The sequence below is a fragment of the Frieseomelitta varia genome, unplaced genomic scaffold (assembly GCF_011392965.1).
Source record: "Frieseomelitta varia isolate USP_RPSP 00005682 unplaced genomic scaffold, Fvar_1.2 scaffold_131, whole genome shotgun sequence".
Classification (NCBI taxonomy): Eukaryota; Metazoa; Arthropoda; class Insecta; order Hymenoptera; family Apidae; genus Frieseomelitta; species Frieseomelitta varia.
The window spans coordinates 999,406-1,021,891 of record NW_025108984.1 but is presented as its reverse complement, the minus strand read 5'-3'; the positions used below and the strand labels follow the sequence as shown (position 1 = coordinate 1,021,891).

Genomic DNA, 22,486 nt, shown 5'->3' with positions numbered 1-22,486 from the left:
CTCTCTCTCTCTCTCTCTCTCTCTCTCTCTCTCTCTCTCTCTCTCTCTCTCTCTCTCGCTCGCTCGCTCGCTCGCTCGCTCCTAGAGAAATTAAAATAAAATAAATTAATAAACTAACGACGTTCTCTCTCGGTTCCACGACAATTGAAATATAATCTCAAAATTATATAATGCAATTATATATGTTAGTAATTATATGTTATAAATACATAATTAAACGATACATGTAAATTAAAATAGATTAAAATAAGACAAATTAATATATTGACGAATCTCTCACCGCAATCGAAACATAACCTCAAAAGTTTGTAAAAAACTCAACAGGCTCGAGAGGAGGCCGCGGATTGTGCGTCACTGTCTTTAATCTCTTGCGCTGGAATGACATGCCACGCACGAGAATTTTTTTTGTCCCAAAATTGCAATATTTTCTCAATTTTAAGTATATTTGAGTATAACCCGGGCAAAACAAATAATCAATTTATTGCTTCTCAATAATTTCTATCCAATGATATCATACCGACGAGTTTACAAAGAAAGCGACGAATTATTGTGCACGGTCACTCGTTATGGTCCGCAATCAGTTGACAGCGCAAGTGGTTAATAGATAATTATTTTTCTTCGGATTCAATCGAGAATGTACGAGCTTAATAAATGGAACAGTGGCCCAGCAGTAGTACATAAGCATTGAGGAAATGTAGCTTGCGATAATTATACTTACATATAATAGCCTGTACTTTAGTCTTATCTAGCGCAGGTTTCACCGGTCTTTCAGTGGCAGTGCCAGCACGACTCCATCGTTGTCCTGTCACCGAACAGGTGGCCAACTCAGTGGGACTGAACAAAATTGCAGCTAGACCACGGGTTAATTTTCTGTAATCACTCCATTTCACAGCCCTTAGTTGTTCCTCGCAAATTGCTATTCCCCCTCCCAGGTGCACCTACCGATGATAATACACGTTTGTTAACGCTTTGTTTGGAGAAAAATCAATACAGTTGTTGTCAAGGAGATTACGTCTCTGTGAACGTAGCAAAATTTAACAACTTTTACGAAATGATATTATATTCGTAACTGATTTATACAGTTTTACTTTTTCTTTTTTTTTTTTTGTACAATTTTCCATACAGTTTTAATTAATTATTGGCTCCACCTCGCCCACGTGAGAATTTCAAACGTGTGTTTAAAAATCGTATTTCGTTAACGTAGGTGTAGGTGTAGGAGTTCTCATGGTAAATTAAAATAAAATGTAAATTTTCAGAAGGAAATATTTAGAGGAACTTTATCGTAAAAATAATAGAGATCTCTTTCTTCCCAAAATTTACGTATGTATATAAATATTATATAGAATATGTTACATAGAATTGAAAGTCTCGAAATGAAGTTTTTTAAAAACCTAACCTAAGCTTAATCCAATTTCTAACGTTTTTAAACATCGTAAATAAAACATTTCTAGAAATATTTTTATATCACTGAATTATGAATCTGTAATCAGATTATTAAAAATATTTAGTCTACATAACAGTTATAAACGAATAACTATGTGTAAATATTTAAAGAACTTCACTCAAGCGTTAGACATGACTGTGGAATAATTCTCTATCACGTTTTTTAATCTTCTTATGTGTTTTATGTCTTTCTTTTATTTTTATATTTCTCATTGATCTTTGGTATCATTCTGTTTTTTCCGGAATTTTTTTATTTTGTCACTTTTTATGTTTTCCTCCTTTTTTTCGCTCTCTGATATGTGATCTGAATTTTTCTTTAGAATGGAAAGAACATAATTTAAACTGTTAAATTATTTAAATTGTTAATTTCGTAAAAAAAATCATATAACAATCCATTTGGTTTCATTTTAAAGCATAAAGCTTTTACTTTGAAAGTCTTGAATTTCGATGATTTTACATTACGTAGTAAGTGAAAAATTTTTTCACGATTAGATTCCCACAAGGTCCTGAAGATTGAAATCTTTTCTTTACAATCTTTTGCTTCTTTTCATTTTACTGATGAAAATTTACATGTTAACAAAACTGTGCAAAAAAATTGTTATATATAACGAATATATGACTAAATGAACTACAAAGAAAAAAAATCATATCACGTTAATAGCACCATTGCTTTAAAAAAAAGTTCATAAAAGGTGTTAAATTTCGCACCGTTCACAGAAGGATATTATTGAAATAAATAAACAGAGCAAACAGAAAAGAAGCAAAAATGCAACGAAAACATATAAAAGTAAATAAAGTATTTGATATATTTATAAATCCTCTTTTATCGTATCATAAAGTGCAATTTTTCAATAAAATTAAGAACAAAGAGGCAAACATATATGTACAATTTAGAAAATAAAATTTTAAAATAAACATAAATGACATGGTGATCAATAGAATGCAGTGATCCCTGAGTTAATTTAGTGACTTGACGCAGAATGGAGCATTCGACTTAGAAAAGCTGGCCAAAATTCAAAATTTCAAACTCATTTGAAAGCAATAATATTCTTTGTTTATCACGGAATAAAATGATTCCCATTTTTTTTTTATTTTATTTTCATAGCTGTGTCAATGGGTCATTAGCAGCTATTGATTCATCTTGAATTTTTTAAGCATTGATCCATCACAGAATTGAATACTGTTTTCTTAATAAAATGTCATATTTCATATTTCGACAAAATTTTCCTTCACAGGTATGAAAATGATATGTATTAGCGTAGAAAAAGATACTTCTCTGCAGTGCGGTTATCGCAGTACCAGTTCGAATAACAGAACATTGGAATAATTAGAGTTTGCGCGATTGAAAGTTCTACGGTATCATTGCAACGTATAAAATAAAGTCTTCAAAAAATGGGACATATTAATTATTACATTGGAATAAGTTGATGATGTGATATACCAAAATATAACACAATATAATATTTTATATTACTGATAGCAACAATAATAATAATAATAATAATAATAAATCATATTAATATAATACATTGAATAAATTATAACTAACGTTTCGAATTAAACACAATTTATTCAAACTGGATTTTATGCATACGTATATGAAAATAATATTTTGTTATGTAAAAACACTTTTCATGATTGAACTATTTAATTTTTCAACAACGAATAAACATCTGATTGAGTGGAAATTTAAATATGAATTTATTTGGACAGTAAGTACATTAAAAATTGAACTGGATAAAAATTTATTCGTATAACTTACAATTAGTCGCGTAAAACCTTGTACGTACGAACAGTACTTAAAGTGAAATATTATGTTTTCAAGCATCATTCGATTCTTACAACTGACTTTTTTTTCAAAAACTAGATCATGTTATACAAGACTAAACTAAAAACAATTATTCGTATTATCATTTGAATAATTTTGCAGCACACATTTAAATTATTCCAATAAATAAAGATAACAATTTATAAGATAAATTATTCCAATAAATAAAGATAACAATTTATTTTGAACAACTGATAATTATTATTATCGAGTGACATGTTTCGACAAACATAAATTTATTTATTATCATTATTCGAAGAGTGCTCAATTATGTTTGACTTTTAAGCAATAATGTACACAAGTATTTTCGGTTCAAGTATTATACAATCTTTGTTTCATTCCATCGTAGCGAAAGAAATAAAAAAAAAAAGATTATAATGAAATAAAGAAAAAAATAATAATTGAAAAGAACACGATTTTAACAAGGTCATCATTCTGAGGAAAGCTGCCGTCATTTGGAGATAATTCACAGAAACAAATTCTTCAATTTTTAATAAATAATAATTGAAATTGTGTGAAACTCGAGAAAGAAAGTGTTTTACTTAGCGAAACGTACATATACTCTTTGCCCTTTAAAAAACTATGAAACACGTTTTTACAAATATATAGTATCGAAACTACATGAAACCGAGCGACGGTGACATGTATGGAAGAGAATTGCATAAAATGATATTATTTTTCATTATTGACATGTTTTAATACTTTAAATATTTTACATTTAATTTTCTATATTATATTTTATATTTTTTAAAGTCATTAAAATCCCCAAAAAATAGAGAGGAAATCCTTTTTCAAATAATTACCGAACAATCAGATTATTAATAAAGTCGTAACGCGACACTAAAACGAAAATAAACAAAGAAGATCAGAAAGAATAAAAATACAGAACACCCAGGGAATACAAAAACACAGAATTGTCGTTGGTTCGATAAACGCGAAGACAAAAAACTGAGGAAACGTAAATATTTTAACCACTTGCGCTGGCAACTGATTGCGGACCATAACGAGTGACCAAACCGTACACAGTAATTAGTCGCTTTCTATTTAAACTCGTCGGTACGATATCACTGGACAGAAATTATTGAGAAATAATAAATTTAGTATTGAGAATTTATAAATTTATTATTATTAATTTACGTTTTGCCTGGGTTATACATAAATATACTTAAAACTGAGCAAATATTGCAATTTTGGGACAAAAAATTCTCGACGTGCGTAGTATGTTATTCCAGCGCAAGAGGTTAGGTTTAGGTTGGGTTTCGGTTACGTTTAAAAAGTATTAAGAATCGTCGAAAAGATACAAAAAAATATGTACGTACGAGAGAAACTCAAACAACTGAAATGATTAATAATTACGACCGCGAGAGGAATAATAATAAAGTAAAAGAGACAAAAATGTGGCTTTAAGAACAATACAAAAAAAAAAAAAACGTAGTCATTCTCAGCGCAATTTCAAATGGCACTTTAGTAACGTGAACAAAACAACGACGATAATTAGCAAGGGCAAATTCGTTAGTTACAAACAGAAATAAAATGAAGGAGGGAAAATGACACGGTAATTGGGTTATCTGCCAATTAAAAATTTACCCTCAGGCTGCATTAAATAAATAAATTATGTTCAGAAGATTGACAACACAGATAAACAGCTTAACTCGTTAACGAGGAAAATAATTAATCAACTGAAAAAGAAGAGCATTTTTAGTGACGCTTTAAAAAGTGAAACTAAAAATTTTCATTTCATTCGATTCATTTTATTTATCGATCTTTCGACAATTAGTTTTATTAAACAGTAAACCGTTGATCGATCAATCGAACTGAAAATTTTAATCGATTAATGCCCAACTCTGATTTCAATAGTTTAACACGTTTTTCCATAGAATCAATCGTTGAAAGATTCCCGGTATTGTTTTTTTCTTTTTTTTTTTTTTTTTTTTTTTTTTACAATGTATTCCATTAACATTCGGATACTAAATATTGAAACTGTTACAATTTTGTAAATAGAGATGGTACAACAGCGAACTTCGACCAACGTTTTAATACTTTTTTGAAGTCTCTACTTTTAAAAATACATCGTTCATTTTATTTTGAAACGTTTTTACAAACGGATGACAAAGTGAAGACACTTTTGTGAGACCAGATTGTCACGGCGCGTGAAAACGTTGAAAAATTCCATTTTGCAACTAAATTTGCCCCTAGTCTTGAAGATTGAAGCCTCCTCTTTGTTTTTTTACGATTTTTTAAAACTTGCTGCGAGATGTTTTTCTTTGCATCATTTTATTGAACTTCGAGTTAAATGACAAAATCTTTAATCCTTATCGTTTAACTCGTTTAATATTCAAAATTTAATAAAATGACGAGAAAGATCGAGCAGCAAATTTTAAAGGATTGATAGAGAGAGAAACCATAGTAAATCTAACTTTAAAAGGATATAAGGAAAAACTATGGTAAATCTAATTATGAAAAAAAAAAAAAAATGGAAGAAAAGAACTCAAAGTTTAAAATTTCACAATTTAATAATAGTGCAATTCTTCTATTATTAATAATTACACTCGTTTTTACTGAATTTAATGACAGTTTAAGATAGGATAATTTATTCATAAAAAATGAAATCCAAAAATTAATATGAAAATTTTTAAATTTAAATAGATAATTTATTCATAAAAAATAAAATCCAAAAATTAATATAAAAATTATAACTATCATAACTATTCTATAAAGAATTCTAAAACCGATTATTATTAAAATATGTAATTTAAAATAAATATATGTTTGTAGAAGTCACAATTCAATATTTTATGGTTAAATTATTTTTATAAGTGATTAAATTAAAAGTAATAAAATTTACCGAATTAAATGTAAAAATAATAAGGATTGATAGAGAGAGAAACTATAGTAAATCTAATGGTGAAAAAAAAAATTAATTTAATGAAAAATGTTTCACTTTAAGATAAGTTCATAATTTATTCATAAAAAATGAAATCTAAAAATTAATATGAAAATTTTTAACTATTATAACTATCATAACTATTCAATAAAGATAGTACAATTCTAAAACCGATTATTATTAAAATATGTAATTTAAAATAAATGTATGTTTGTGGAAGTCACAATTCAATATTTTATGGTTAAACTATTTGTGTTACTGATTAAATTAAACGTAATAAAATTTACCGAATTAAATGTAAAAATAATAAGGATTGATATAGAAAGAAAATTGTGAAAAAAGAATTAGGAAAAAAGAACTCAAGGTTTAAAATTTCACAATTTAATAATAGTGTAATTCCTCTATTATTAATAACCAAAATTATACTCATTTTTACTGAATTTAATGTTAATGACAAATATTTCACTTTAAGATACGTTCATAATTTATTGATAAAAAATGAAATTCAAAAATTAATATGAAAATTTTTAACTTATTATAACTATCATAACCATTCTATAAAGATAGTACAATTCTAAAACTATTATTATTAATTATTAAATTATGTAATTTAAAATGATTATTATTAAAATATGTAATTTAAAATAAATTTATGTTTTGTGGAAGTCACAATTCAATACTTTATGGCTAAACTATTTGTATAAGTGATTAAATTAAAAGTAATAAAATTTACCGGATTAAATGTAAAAATAATAATAAGTTAAAAATTTGCCCAGTAAATTTCGAAATCCGATTTCGTTCTACGATTTTGTTTTACTTTATTTTAAGTAATTCGAATTGTTTAAAATACCGACAATTTTTGAACTGTTTAAAATACCGACAATCTTTGAACTGTTTAAAATACCGGCGGAAAAGTATTTGCACATTTGATGTGTCCACCTGCGTACATCGTGATGAAGCTTTGAAAGCTTAGAGAGTTAGGTCTCAAAGCTTTAGCTTCAGCTTCGTATAACATTAGTTTTAAAGACATTAATTAGGGTTCAGCCTTGGAACATCGAAGACTCGAGCATTATGTATCGCTACTCGAATAGAACTTCTTTTAGAGCTAAAGTCTGTAAGAGCCTTAAAACTTTGTACCAGATTCCTTTCGTTTTTAAAAAAATTCTGCTCGAACGTGTGTAGCTCGTATAAAAGAAAAAAAAAAAAAAACATATCTGCAACTAGAATTTTTCTAGAAAAAAGTATCACGCTTAAAAACACTTTTGAATACTTTTCTCACGATATTTTAGAATCCGTATAAACAAAAGTTCCGTGGGAACAAGTTATTTTTGAACATTTGATCCAAAATTTTCGAACGTACTATTCGCTGAATTTGTTACAAGAGAACTTTTCCGATATCGATGAATAAATTATCCGCTTATCCTTCGACGACAAAAAATTTTTATTTTCGTATTTTATAAATCTTAGTCTGTCTGAAAATTTTTTGTTTTCAACATTTATTTATCTGTTCCCACTCGTGACGTGAGAATATGTTTCGAAAAAGTTCTACGAATCCACGTTTCAAATAGAACCTCCTATTTCGAAGTTCTTCAACTTTTTCGATCTCTGTTTCGTACTGTTTGATTGTTCGTTTTGTATTCTTTTTTTTTTTTGTTATTTCGTCCTTCTAATAGAAATGTTTGATAATTAATAATAACAATAATCTTTCGTAATAAAGTATCTATAATATTAGCATTAGAACTAAAATTGTAAATGTCAAGATGACTAATTTACAATTTTTGTTGAAAATTTGTAAAAAAAATTTAAATAAACATGATATAAATATTAAAACGATAAAATATTTTTAGCGACTCATAAGATATATAAATAAAAGCTTGCGTATTCTGTTATATTGTAGAATTTTTCTGCTCCTGTTGCTTTAACATGGAAATTTTATGTTCCAGTGCCTAGCGGAAAATTTTTCTCAAAATTAACTTTCAAAATTAATTCCTTCGACGAATGAAGTATTCCCAATATTTAATTCATGGATCACTGCATGTTGATCGTTACCAGAAACTTCGATTAAAAAGTCAGAATTTACAAATTCTCCCCTTAATTATTAAGAGAAAAAGTCGATAATAAAAAAAAGAAAAAAAAAAAGAAAAGAAAAGCTAAAGAGAATAGAGAAAAATGTAGGAAACAAAATGGAGATTTACCACGCCATCGGAACAGGATTCCTCGAAACGACGGTAAGCAGGCATCGCAGCAGGAGGTGTAGTTCTCATGTCCAACGGTAACCATTCGCTCCTCGATGGCGAGTTACCTTGCACAGACGAGGAGGATCCATGTTTTCCGCCCCTTGTTCCAAGCCTCGGCCTGCCGCGGCGTACCCTTCGACCTGAACAATTTATTTTCACATAACATTCTTCGGACGTTAAATGAAATTCTGTTGACATCGATACGAGAAAGTTTAGATTGCATATTTCTGAAAGTTGTTGCCAACTGTGCGCAAAGGAAGTCGATCGTACGATAGACATTCACATTGAAAGAACAGAATTCCAACCTTCTAGAGGGAATAAGGAAATAAGCTGAAATAATTTTGCAGACTGTCAATAACACTCGGAAGTATAAGTTTTTTTTTTTTTGACAATTTCTTCCTTCGATCGTCACCTATGGAACCACGTAATTGCTGATCTAAATGTTTTTCATGTCAAATGCAGATTATTGGGATACGTTGCCCCAGGAAGTGCAGAAATAAATTACTCAGGAAGGAAAAAAACGACGAGAGCAATTGGATTTTATTTGAGCTATCGAGCAAATCGAACAAACTGCTGCGTTTATATATAAACGTCGAATTGTACAAGTGTATAATTATAATTGTATACGTATATATATATATATACAGGTTGGGTCACCACATATTGCCAACTAGATTTACGTCATTATTATTACGCGTGGCGAAAAATGTTTCAGATGAAGTTGTATGTGGTTTCGAGATGAGGAAAAATTTGGTGACACTAGTTTTCTCTTAGGTGGACGTGTAGAGGACATATGAAGGTCATTAACGTTTCTTTAAAATGCAATCATATATTTTTTATTGCATCAATTGATGCATCTTGATATTCTTTACATACAAAAAAGTATTAACCTATTTATGTTAAAAAATCATTAGTTTAGGAGATATTTTAATTTTAATGTTGTATATATATACAATTATAATTATACAATTTTATATATATATATATATAAGTTATAATATAATTATAATTATAATTGTATATATATAAAATACATAGATATATAATTATAATATATATTATATTATAATTATAATTATAATTGTATATATATATATATATACACACACACACAGTTATAATATAATTATAATTGTATATATATATATATTTATAGCTATAATATAATTATAATTATAATCGTGTATATATACAATTATAATATAATTATAATTATAATTATAACTGTATATATATATACAATTGTAATATAATTATAATTGTATATATATATAATTGTATAATTCCAATTATATATTTTTTACATTGGCTAATTATAACATATATATACAATTGTAATATAATTATAATTGTATATATATATATATAATTGTATAATTCCAATTATATATTTTTTACATTGGCTGAAAATAGGCACCATTAACATCAACGACATTCTTCCAACGGGATTCCAACAAGAAAATACTATAGAAATGTGCGAGAATATCAGAAATACTATAGAGATGTGCGAGAATATCGAGAACTTATTTCGAGTCGGTTTTATTTATCTCGACATATCTGATAATGCGAGAATTTAATCGGAATGCTGAAGAAAAGTATTCCCGAGAATTTCGAAAAGTCGAATGACATTTTCCTTAGAAATACGAAATTTTAATGAAAAAACTTGATGTCGTTGTCTTTCTCAAGAAAAAGAAGAAATTAATTTTGTTCAACGAATATACTTTCAAACAAAGAACTGAACAATATTTCTTGTATTCTATATCTTACAGGTATATCGTTTATTGTACGTAGTTCGAAAATTTTTTTTTTGGTACAAAGTTTTCTTTTGTTCAACGAACGGTTGTTCTTTACTGCTGGTGACATTGTTATGGAAAACAGAACAAGAGTGTTGTTAGAGAATGTTGATAAACAACACGGAAATTTGAAATGCAAATGAAGTTACATTTATCGCATATATAGTTGTTGTTTCTCCTCCGTATTCTACCCATTATTATTTTATACTATAATTTTAGAATAATCTACTATAATTAAATACTATAATTAAAATACTATAATTTTAGAAAAAAAAATTCTCGAATTCTGAGATTTTCGAGAACGAAAGCATATTCGTTTACAAAATTAATTTCGTTTCTTGAGAAAGATATAACAAAATCGACAATTTTCTCCAATTAAAATTTAGTATTTCTAAAAGAAAAAAAAAAAAAAAAAAGAAAAATTCATTTCGCTTTTCGAAATTCTCGAGAATCCCGACAATCTCGTATTATGATATATTTTCGGGGAACTCGATCCTATCAGATCTGACACTTTCGAATTTTCGTAGAAATTGTCATCCCTCTAAAAACACATCCTTCTCGAACTAGTCTTGGTTTTTAGAAACGACAAACTCTTCGAAGGCCCGAGGGTTCAGCCTCTAAACATTTTCTAACGCAAGAACGACTCCAAACTTCTGGGAAGGTGAACATCTGTTGGAGAAATATCTGCGAAACAGATATTTTCAGGAAGGGTGAGGGACGTGTTACGACCTAATTTGAATTCATATGAGAAGAGAATGCGAATTTACAGAGCAGTGAACATATTCAAGAAAGCTCGTTCGGAAGAAGGTAAAATTTCGTTTTCGATATGACGAATGCACGATATAACAAGCTTTCCAAAAATATCAAATCAATCTCTAATCAAAGAATAACGTCGAATGAACACAAATCCAACACGATTTGACAAAATTTCATTGTCATAAATCTACAAATGTCTTATTTTTTTCTTAGAACATTGTTATAAACTATAAATATACATGTCATCGGATTGAACGAAATTTATTTGAAATAAAAATAGGGAATAATTAGATTTTGATGCACTTTGAATGAAATCTAAATAGAAATTTCTAAAATAGAGATATATCTAAAATAGAAATATTTTAGATATTTTGGCATGCAGTATATATCGTGAGCAATTTTTTTAGTTTACAATTTCGGGAATAACAATTTGAAATAATAAATGGACTGTGGGTAGTACTTAGGCAAATTCATTTTGTTTTACCTGAATATTAATAGAAATATTTTTTAATAGTATATTAATTATTTCTATTATATTAAATATTATATTATAATTAATATTATATTAATTATTTCTATTATACTAATATTATATTATAAATAATATTATATTAATTATTTCTATTATATTAATATTATATTATAAATAATATTATATTAATTATTTCTATTATATTAATATTATATTATAATTAATATTATATTTAATATTAATAGAAATATTTTTTCATGACGTGTACATCTCTTCGCTTTTTTTCCTGATGACTGGAATTTAAGAACAGGTCATTTCTCCCCATTTCATTATCTTTTTAGGAACGACATGAGAGAAGTAACTTTGTTTTGTATTAAGGTCAAATAATTTCCTATTCTAGACAATTCTTTTAGTAAACAGAACGATTAATTCGAATTTTAAATATTATCCTCTGCGCCTATTTGAATTATAAACATTACCGGTTTATTTATTTTGTAATATAATAATATTAGAGCTTGCAATATTGGATTTTCAATTTCAGTCTTGAAATTCCATTCTGCGTGACAAACTCTAACACAGTGAACAATGTTAAAAATTGTTTAAGATATTATGTGTTAAGAATCATTTATCCAAATGGAAAAAAATTAAATGAAATTATTTAATTCGATAGATAAATGACAAAATAATTTGGACAAAGATAAATCGATTTTGATAAATATTTCAAAATAATGTATAATTAAATAAATCGTATGACTGAGATCATCAGTTTTTAAATATTTTACTTAAACAATGTTCTATATAATTTTAAATTGGCGAAGAAATTGTTCTTCGTGCAAAAGTAAAATGACAGAAAAAGTTGAATGACAGTTTTTAAAAATAAAGTTTCATTTTCGCGAAGAACTGAGTTTGAAATTTTTAGCGTGGAATAAAATAAGTAAAAATGTGTAAATTTCTAGAAGAAAATAAGTGAAGAGTGCGAAATTTTTACTCATACAACATTTTTAGACAATTTCTTATTCAATTTTAAATTAACTCGCTGTTATTTACTCAATGGGAAATTAACCACAGTACATATTGGAAAATAATTTCAAACTCGATTTTTGCGAAAATAAAGCTACGAAATATCAAAAACTGACATTCCACATTTTCGACTTACTTTTGCAAGAGGAACCCTATTTTCATTCAATCTGCACTGCGATAGATTATGTATACAACTTCGATAGATTATGTATACAAAAGACATCATTCAAAGTTCCAAAAGTTTCACTGTGTTATTATAAATTTTCAACTGCCAGCTACTGTTCACGAATCAATTGTTAATTCACAGTTTATCATAGAAGAGTATGCATCGTTTGAGAAATATTTCTAACTAAACTAAAATACAATTTACCTCTGTGAAACAATGACCATGACCTAAACACATATTTCTTTCAAAAAATGAACAGTTATTTTAAGTTCAAAGTTACAAAGTGATTGTTATCGTGATCAGTTATACCTCAAGAATGTTAAGAAATGCAAAAAAAAGATAGAGAAGAGAGGTAGAGAAGAAAGTTGATCGGTTGAAACAACTTTGACGTACACACATAATTCCTGCATTTTACGCGTGTTTACGAACTCGTGTCAAATAACCTGCAACATTGACGAAACGTCAGAATAGATCTCAAACAATGAAATCATTTCTGTTACGAATACAAATGGAATAGAGACGTTGGATCAACAACTTCAATCCGGAAATGCAGATCTATTTTTAACCGCTTGCGCTGGAATGACGTGCCACGCACGTCGAAAATTATTTGTCCCAAAATTGCAATATTTTCTCGGTTCTAAATATATTCAAGTATAACGCAGATAAAACAAATAATAAATTTATTACTTCTCAATAATTTCTATCCAGTGATATCATACCTGACGAGTTCAAAAAGAAAGCGACGAATTATTATATACGGTTTGGTCACTCGTTATGGTCCGCAATCAGTTGCCAGCGCAAGTTATAACCTCTTGCGCTGGAAAGACGTGTCACGCATGTCGAGAATATTTGGAATAAATTTGAAATTGCAACATTTTCTCAGTTTTAAGTATATTGAAATATAACCCAGGCAAAACAAATAATAAATTTATTACTTTTCAATAATTTCTAGCCAGTGGTATCATACCAACGAGTTCAAAAAGAAAGCGACGAATTATTATATACGGTTTGGTCACTCGTTATGGTCCGCAATCAATTATGTGGTTAACCCCTTGCGCTGGCAAACTAGTTCGCGGACCATAACGAGTGACCGAACCGTACACAGTAATTTGTCGCTTTCTTTTTCTTTTTAAACTCGTCGGGTATTATATCACTGGATAAAAATCATTGAGAAGTAATAAACGTCATTCCAGCGCAGAAGGTTAACTAGGCGCTGGCAACTGATTGCGGACCATAACGAGTGACCGTACACAATAATTTGTCGCTTTCTTTTTCTTTTTAAACTCGTCGGGTATTATATCACTGGATAAAACTCATTGAGAAGTAATAAATTTATTATTTGTTTTGGCTGTTACACTTAAATATACTAAGAAGTGAGAAAATATTGCAATTTTAGGCGAAATATTCTTGACGTGCGTGGCACGTCATTTCAGCGCAAGAGGTTAACTAACGCTGGCAACTGATTGCGGACCATAACGAGTGACCGAACCGTCATACAATAACTCGTCTTCTTTTCGAATTCATTGATATATCACTGGATAGAAATTATTAAGAAGTAATAAACTTATCGTTTGTTTTGCCTGGATTACATTTGAATATAGTTAAAACTGAGAAAATGTTGCAATTTAAGATAAAAAATTCTCGACGTGCGTGGCACATTATTCCAGCAAGAGGTTAAAGAAGAAAAAATGTCAGAGAAACAAAGAAAACGACAGAGTTAGTTAAAGAACGATGGAAACGTTTGATTAACAATTTTAGACTGAAAATGTAGATTCAATCAAAGATAAAGGGTTAATAATAGACTGAAAGCTTCGAGGAAAACGTTATTAGGAGAGAACAATTGAGTGCGAACAACAAAGCACCCTATTCAAAAGGATAGAGAGACATCTGGCTAAAAAGTTAGCCACGAGTAATGGCCTTTGTCCTCCACTAACGGCATTGCAACAACACTGATAACAGTTAAAATTGTTTCCTAAAGAATTTCCACCAACGAAACGTATAAAAACTACCGTGCAAATAAATTTACAAATATTTATAACCGCCCAGGAATAAAATGCCCGACCTCAAATAATTCTGGAACAAAACTGGAATTTCTGATATTATACGGATATTTGGAATGCAATAATAGCTTTGGGTAACTGCATTTGTTATTCATTCACGTAACACTCGTTTGTTCGTTGGAGAAAGAATGCCAGAGCAGCATGATAAAAGATTTCAAAGTGAATTACATAGTAACGATCATACCTCTTTTTTTTTTTCGCAAATTTAGTAATATACGAACATTTTGCAATTGTACTATTTTTTTAAATAAAGATATATCTTTTTCTTTTGTATGTGTTGAACTCTTTTGTTATTCTACGTAAAAAAGTATTAAAGTAACTTGTTGTTGAAAATTTATTTATGTTTTTTTGTTGTATATGTTATGTGTTTCATCATTGAAAAATTATTTACCTCGACTTGGTTAATTTATATCTCTTGTTGTCAAATTCCTTTTAATGTCTAATTTTTCTAAATATACAGAGTGTTTCCGAAATCATCACAGCCAGGAGGTGATTCTATGAAAAAATAAGTCGAAAGGAAAAAAAATATTTTATTGATCTATTTGTTTTCGAGAAAATCGAGTTAATTAGTAAATTGAAAATTCTAGACGTGACAGAAAAAATAATTAATAAGAGAGTATCCTACATTCAAAAATAAGTAAAGAAAATTTTTTCATATATGATCAATTTTATCATATAGCTTCATTTTTAGAAGTTGCCTTGGCACACATGTATTTGACAAATTTTCAAATTTTCGATTTTCTGGAAAATAAAGTATAACACAAAAAAATTTATTGGACATTTTTTATTTATTTTCACACGTAGAATAATGTCCTGTCATTCATTATTTTCTGTCACGTTTTGCATACTTGATAAAATTTTCAAATTCGATTTTTTCGAAAACGAAGTATCGTATGGAAAAATTTTATTCCCGATTTATTTTTAAATGTAGAATCACATTCTTGCCAATTTCGAAAACACCCTGTATATTAATCTATAAAAATCTATGTATATTACTATAATATAATATAATTATATAATCTATGAAAATCTAAATAGATATCTATAGAAACATTAATCTTTTTTCTATATATCATTTAGAACTACAAAATATTCTCATAAAGACAGAATGTCGTAAAAATCTCGATGAAACAAATATACTGCTTCTCAATAGAAACAATTTGTAAGACGTTAATAAGAAAAGCCAAACTACTCAAATGTTCAAAAAATTTGTGAAATATCAAAATAAGAAAAAATCGCGGAGCCAATATATCAGCTCTTAGATATTAAAATGACCAAGAGATAAGTAGCTAAATGCAAGTTTTCTTATCGAAAGTAAACAGACCAAATTTTTGTTCAATTTACTCTGATGTTCAATTTTATATTGCGATCGTGTTCATTTTACGCACATTTTGTAAGAAAAATGTATCAAAGTCACGCAAGTAACTGATGATGAGAGTTAAAAAATATTTTAATTTCAATTTAAATTGAACAAAAAATCCTCGTACAAAAAATCAAAATTAAAATATTTATCAAATTCATCAATGCTACCGTAATGATAAAAGGATTTGATGTATACAAAGAAAAGAAAGATTTCTATTTTTAAAAAATAGTGCAATTGTAAAAATCACATACATTATAATATTCGTGCAAAAAACACAATTATATTAAAACAGTAAATCTTTCATTTTTTATCTCCTACATTCTTTTTAATTTCAAAAAAAAGATACCTTGAATCATCCTATATAACACATAAGGTGTCTCATTTAATTCTAACCTCCAAAATATCTTTTTTAACGTCACTGGATGTCACAGTAGAAATCTGAATGTATTTTTTCACGAGTCGCGCGATACAACAGAAAACGAATAGTAGTTATTTGAAAAAAAAAAAAACCTACATCGACGACCTGGAAAAATCCTGGAAAAAGTAAACTTTGCAAAAAAAACAACACCTGCCGGAATATTGGCCACCATTCAAAATACATATGAAGTACATTTTGCAGCCTCACAATTAAAAAAGATATTTGAGGTTACCACACTTAAATGAAGCACCTTGTGTTTCTACACAGTATTTCTATTGTCTTTGACCTATACACAGCATACTGTCCAATAAATTTTTCCAAATATTTCACAACCATACTCTCGTACCACAAACTGTATATTTCTCACTGTTTTTCATCTTCCTTCGTTTAATTTTTTTAAGCCTCTCTCGAAAGCAATTAACCTCTTGCGCCGACGATTGGTTGGCGGACCGTAACGAGTGACCGAACCGTATACAATAATTTGTCGTTTTCTTTTTCTTTCGAACTCGTTGGTATGATGTCACTGGATAAAATTTATTAAGAAGTAATAAAATTATCATTTGTTTTGCCTGGGTTACATTTAAATATACTTAAAGCTGAGAAAATGTTGCAATTGGGCGGGCAAAAAAGAGGTTAACAGGAAATCAGTAGGAAAAGCAATTAACCTTTGCCTGACAGATTTAAAGTCCATCTATTGTAAATTCAGACTCATATGACTCTCATTTAGTGAGAGAGAGACAGAACAGCTGTTCGGAAACTTTATTTTCAATAACTATCGTAATTTTAATAACAAAATAAATTGTTACTTTTAATAATTAATAAGTTGCAAGTCTTTAATGGACTCTGAATCCGTCCTTGCCCTTAATAAGCAATTAACAAGGGGAAAAAAATATAATTTATCACAAACAGTCTATAGAATTCGTTCACGACGAAGTTTCGTGAACTTTTCAGACTTCCGTGGGACGACAAACTAGCCTTCAAGTGCATTTAAAACAAAAAGTAAAGGGGATTTTAATTGCAAAAAGAAGTCATATTCAGAACGCTAATTAGAAAGGAGCCAGATCTCTATCTCAATTAAAGATCGAGAAGATGAAGAGAAAGAGAACGAAACGTTTCCTTGTGATTATCATTTAAAATACACGCTTCACTTGCGACAGCGAAACCCGTGACATTTCACGTTCGATCGACTAATCGTCGTTGTAAAATTACAGAGGCTACTTGACAAAAACGTGTATCTGTCTTCAACAGCATTTGCTTTCTTCTCATTTCTCCAGACTAAAATTCTATCCAAGTTGCCCAAACCTTTGAAAAATCTTTTTCTTTTTATCTTTAGAATTTCTACAAAATCGCTCGTTTATACAACGAACGTTCGCTCCTTGTTTCCTGATTTTCTTCGAATATTTTGTACATTTTCGAAACTTAAAATTTGAACGAAAAACAGATCCAATTGTTGATTGAAAAAATGAGGAACTTTTATCGTTTAACACGTTATCGTAACCAGTCAAGGAATCAATCTCATCGAAACTGAAATTAATACACATTTAATAATATGTTAGTACGTTGCTTAATTTTCTTTTTCGATAAAACGAACGAACGAACCAAAATGTAAAACCATGAAATAACCATGTCGAATCTGACGTACAAATCTGAATATCTTTATTCACTGATATCTTCGCGCTGACAATTAAAAGGTCGCATACAATTAACGCAAATCAGAACATCGATACAAACACCGGATCGATGTTTTAAAAAAATCATGGTAAAACTGTTTGCGAACGCACACATTCATCTGTATCTTCACGCGTATCCGTATCGATATTCTAATCTCGGTGATTACCTATATTAAATATCTATCGTTAATCCTTCGAAAACGAGCTTCCCTTCTCTCCGAGGGAAACTCTCGTTTCTCTAAGTCTTGTTTCATGCTTATACTTCAGAAAGGGAGCTTGAACTTGTAAAAGAAGGAAAAGGAAAAGAAAAAGAAAAAAAAGAAAAACCCCGGAACGAAGATACAAGTACTTAATATCGTTACATGGACAATCGGTGAATAAATTTACTGGCAGGTTTAACAGCCTTTCTAATCGATCGGTTGGATGATGCTTCCTTGCAGAGATCACCTAGTGAAACTGTTCGCTTTCTTATTCTACTTTTCTTCATTTTGCGAATAACCGGCCGTTCTCTTCATCTGTCGATTCATCGATTTTTCAGGCATAAAAGGAAATTACCTTGTCAATATTACTCTGTTCGAAACTGATCGCGAGTTATGTCCCTCTGTGTCTGAATCCCCTATGCAATCAAATCTTCGATTCAATATTTGAAATCGCTCGATGTTCGATTCGAGAGTTAGTTTTTTTCTTTCTTTTTTTTTTTTTTAACTGCGATCTTGCAAAGAACGTCGATGTAACGAAATACGTATTGTAACGCGCGGTACAGTACAACGCGCAGTGAAATATATATCGCTATGTACAGTACAACGACAAATTAACCACTTGCGCTGGCAACTGATTGCGGACCATAACGAGCGACCGTGTACAATAATCCGTCGATTTCTTTTTGAACGCGGTACGACATCACTGGATAGAAATGATCGAGAATTAATAAATTTATTTTGTTTTACTTAAAAGTATATATACTTAAAACTGAGAAAAATACTGGAATTTTGGAACGAAAAATTCTCGACGTGCGTCATTCCAGCGCAAGAGGTTAAAAAACAGAAGAAGAAAATTACGCGACGACAAAGATTGTAATTCAAATGTACATAAATTGTAATACTCGAGTAACGGTCAGTTTTGATTGAAGTATCGGGGGAAAAACGCTTCACCGGGTTATTTCTCAAACATTTTCGAAACGTTTCCCTAACGATCTCGTTACATTGCCACAATTTACACGCGCGCGTCACAAATCAGAAGAACATCAACCTGTTGTAAAAAAGGATCATCCAACTGAATGAATTCACAGTTATTTTGTCAGAGAAGTTAAATTAATTAACAATGAAATGATGTTCCTAACTTTCTGAAATATTTACAATCGCACGAGCTTTTGCAAATACAAACGCTTTCGCAAATCGTCGAATTGAAAACAGATTCGTGATTTTCCTTGCTTAAACGATAGATCGTGGAATTAAATAAGACACATAGGAACTTAAAATAACGCGAAAACGTTTCCTGACATTTCATCGTCGCCGCGTTCCGATACACAAAAGACACACACTCGGATTAAGTATATCGCGGGATATAATTCTCCTGCTTCGGTTAGCAAGTCAACCAAAGAAACGATTAATAATTACGCGGCTAAGCAACCTCGTGGACAGTGGGAGAGGAACTTTGTCGATCGATCTTCAAAGCCATTTGCAGTTTTAAAATCGCTCGCTCGCCATCTGTTACCTCTAACAATAAATAATTAATCCGTACGCGAAGAGGAATCGATACATTGTCTCACGGAAGCTTAATTATTTATTGTTTACAACCATGTGTGTAAAATATATATATATGTATATATATATATATATAAAAAAAGAGCGTTTCGCTCGTCGTACACATCGTAGTTTCCGACGAATATAAAATTTTTTTTTTTCTTTTTTCGCGCGGTGGTGGTGGTGAACGAAACACGTTAAGTTTAGTCTGCAAAAAGAAAACAAATTCACACAGCTGTCGTTCTTATTGCGAAGTTCAATCTGTACAGATAATTGCTCGGGTCTTGATCGTTCGATTACTCAACGATCGCTTAGTGAAATTCGAATGCACGTTCTTCCATCGCGAAGGAAAGTAGAAGCGTTCGATAAACGAAAGAGGAACGATCGGAAAAAACGCGAGAGATTGAAAGTGTAATGAAATGCATCTATTGTTAACTTTAAGCTAACACTTAATCGCTATTTATCACGTATCTGCGATGTTAATTTGAATGTAGTCATGGTAGTTGCAAGATCATGCCTTAAAAACGAATTACAGGAAAAGTGACTACGCACTACAAAATAAAAAAATAAAAGAATACTATTTATTTACAAGTAATACTTGCGGTAAAAAGAAAAAAAAAAGGAAAAGAAAAGAAAGAAAGAAAGAACCGAGAAAGTGAATTTCGACAGATACACCGCAATTATCTGTTTAGACAGACTCCTAAGTACAAAATTTCATTTCCGCTTGTCACATTCATATTTAGTATAGCGACGAAAAGAAAGGAATCGGTTATTCAGTCGTTCGTGTGAGTAGTTATAGAATCGTTCTTATCTTATATGCCTACGCCTATGTCACTCGGGACAGTTTATAATAATAGATTCTAATAAATAAATTTACTTAGGTTAAAGCGTGAGAGAAAAATTTCTACATTCGAAGCGACGAAAATTCGAAGAAAATTCGCTGGGAGTGTCTTTCCTTTTTTTTTTTTTTTTTCTTTTTCNTTTTTAAAAAAAAAAAAAAAAAAAAAAAAAAGAAAGAAAGAAAAGAGATCGAACTCGCATATTTTGAAAAATACTCGAAACGTCCGGAATTTCGCTCTTTTTTTTTTTCTTCGTTCAAGTGATTTTGTACCTAATGTATATCTCTACCGTATTGAATTCTCACGAAAATTCAACGCGGTCATTCCCTCATTTATTCATATTTTGCAAAAAATCTACAAATCTATTTGTCACTCGAGCCCGTAAAAATTCTACGATCTAATTTATACGACTTCTTCTTTTTTTTTTTTTTTTTTTCGGTAAAAATTCTTTCTCGGATCTAATATTTGTAATCATTTGCAAAAATCTGGGACTACGATATTTGCAATGACGCTTGCAAAACTGTCGAAGGCTTAAAATTTTAATTTACTCAGCGCTCTCCTCTGAATACGCGTGTGAGTAGTGTTGCAAAAAAATTGCAATACTAACTTTCCTCAGTTCCCTCGCTCCAGTATGCTCTAAAATCTAATGTCCTCAGCCTTTCTGCAAAATCACCATTGTTCTACAAAGTTATTTCGATACCTTTTTTGCAGAAACCTGAAGAACATTTGAACATAGCTCGTCATTCATTTGTTTATCATTAAGAATAAAGAATATTATTGATAGTAATAATTATCGATTTCTTAATCATTAGCATCCTTTATTTTCGGGAGAAACACGCCTCCACTTCTCTCATTTCGAATAATTTCCTAAACCACTATGAAATGAAAATTTCGTTTCGTTCGGTTATACCGATTAAGATTAAGTGTTTTATTCTCCTCTCAGTACTCGAATATTTCCAGACGCTGTGAACGTCGAAAAGTTCGTTTCTTGCAACGAGAAAACAAAAAAAAAAAAAAAAAAAAAAAAAAAAAAAAAAAAAAAAAAAAAAAAAAAAGCTCCGAACAGTAATCTCTATTTATTGCAGAAACGTTCGATGGTTACAACTATCCTAAAGAACGTTACGAGACGTAATCTTTTTTAATCTTAATCAAAGATCGAAGCATATAATTATCGGACATCTTTATAAACGACGTTTGAAATACGACGCTGCTTCGTTCTTTCTCGAACAATAGAAACTTTCGTTTACTTGATTTGCCAATGGAGACGCTAAAGACGCTACACGTTTGGTGAAAAAGTTTACATTTTTTGCAAAAAGCATCTCTCGGTATGCTTCTCGTGAAAATGACGGCAATTAGAATTTTTGCTTTTACGTCCAACTTTTTTTTACGTCTTATTACCAAACGAGGAGGAGAAGGATCTTCCACCCCCCCCCCCCCAAGTAGATTTGCAAAAAATGTTGCATTACACGTGATTTGTATTACTTTGGATTCTCGTTCGGCGACACTGTTTCTCACTGAAATTCGCAACCGGGGTCTTATTCAACGCAGGAAGCAATAATGTACAGCTCGACTATTACTTTTGTTACTTTTTGATAAATATCAATGGATAGGTATCTTATTTAGTAGTGCTTTACTTTATAGTAAAATGGTATGTATCAATCAATCAAGGTACCAAAGCTACATAAGAATTAAATATAAATATATATAAATATAAATATATATATATATATATATATATATATATATATATATATATATATATATATATATATATATATATATATATATATATATA

At 29.7% G+C, this 22,486-nt stretch overlaps 1 protein-coding gene across 1 annotated transcript in view; it reads right to left on the bottom strand.

The window, feature by feature from the left end:
* Positions 1-572: 572 nt before the first annotated feature.
* LOC122529269 (zinc finger and BTB domain-containing protein 12-like) overlaps positions 573-22,486 on the bottom strand; it is a 36,162-nt gene continuing 14,248 nt past the window's right edge. Inside the window, exons 6-7 of the mRNA XM_043655229.1 lie at positions 8,351-8,532; positions 573-938 (exon numbers count right to left, since the gene is read on the bottom strand). Coding sequence (XP_043511164.1) covers positions 645-938; positions 8,351-8,532 — 476 coding nt within the window. The 3' untranslated portion in view covers positions 573-644. The remainder of the gene's footprint in view (positions 939-8,350; positions 8,533-22,486) is intronic.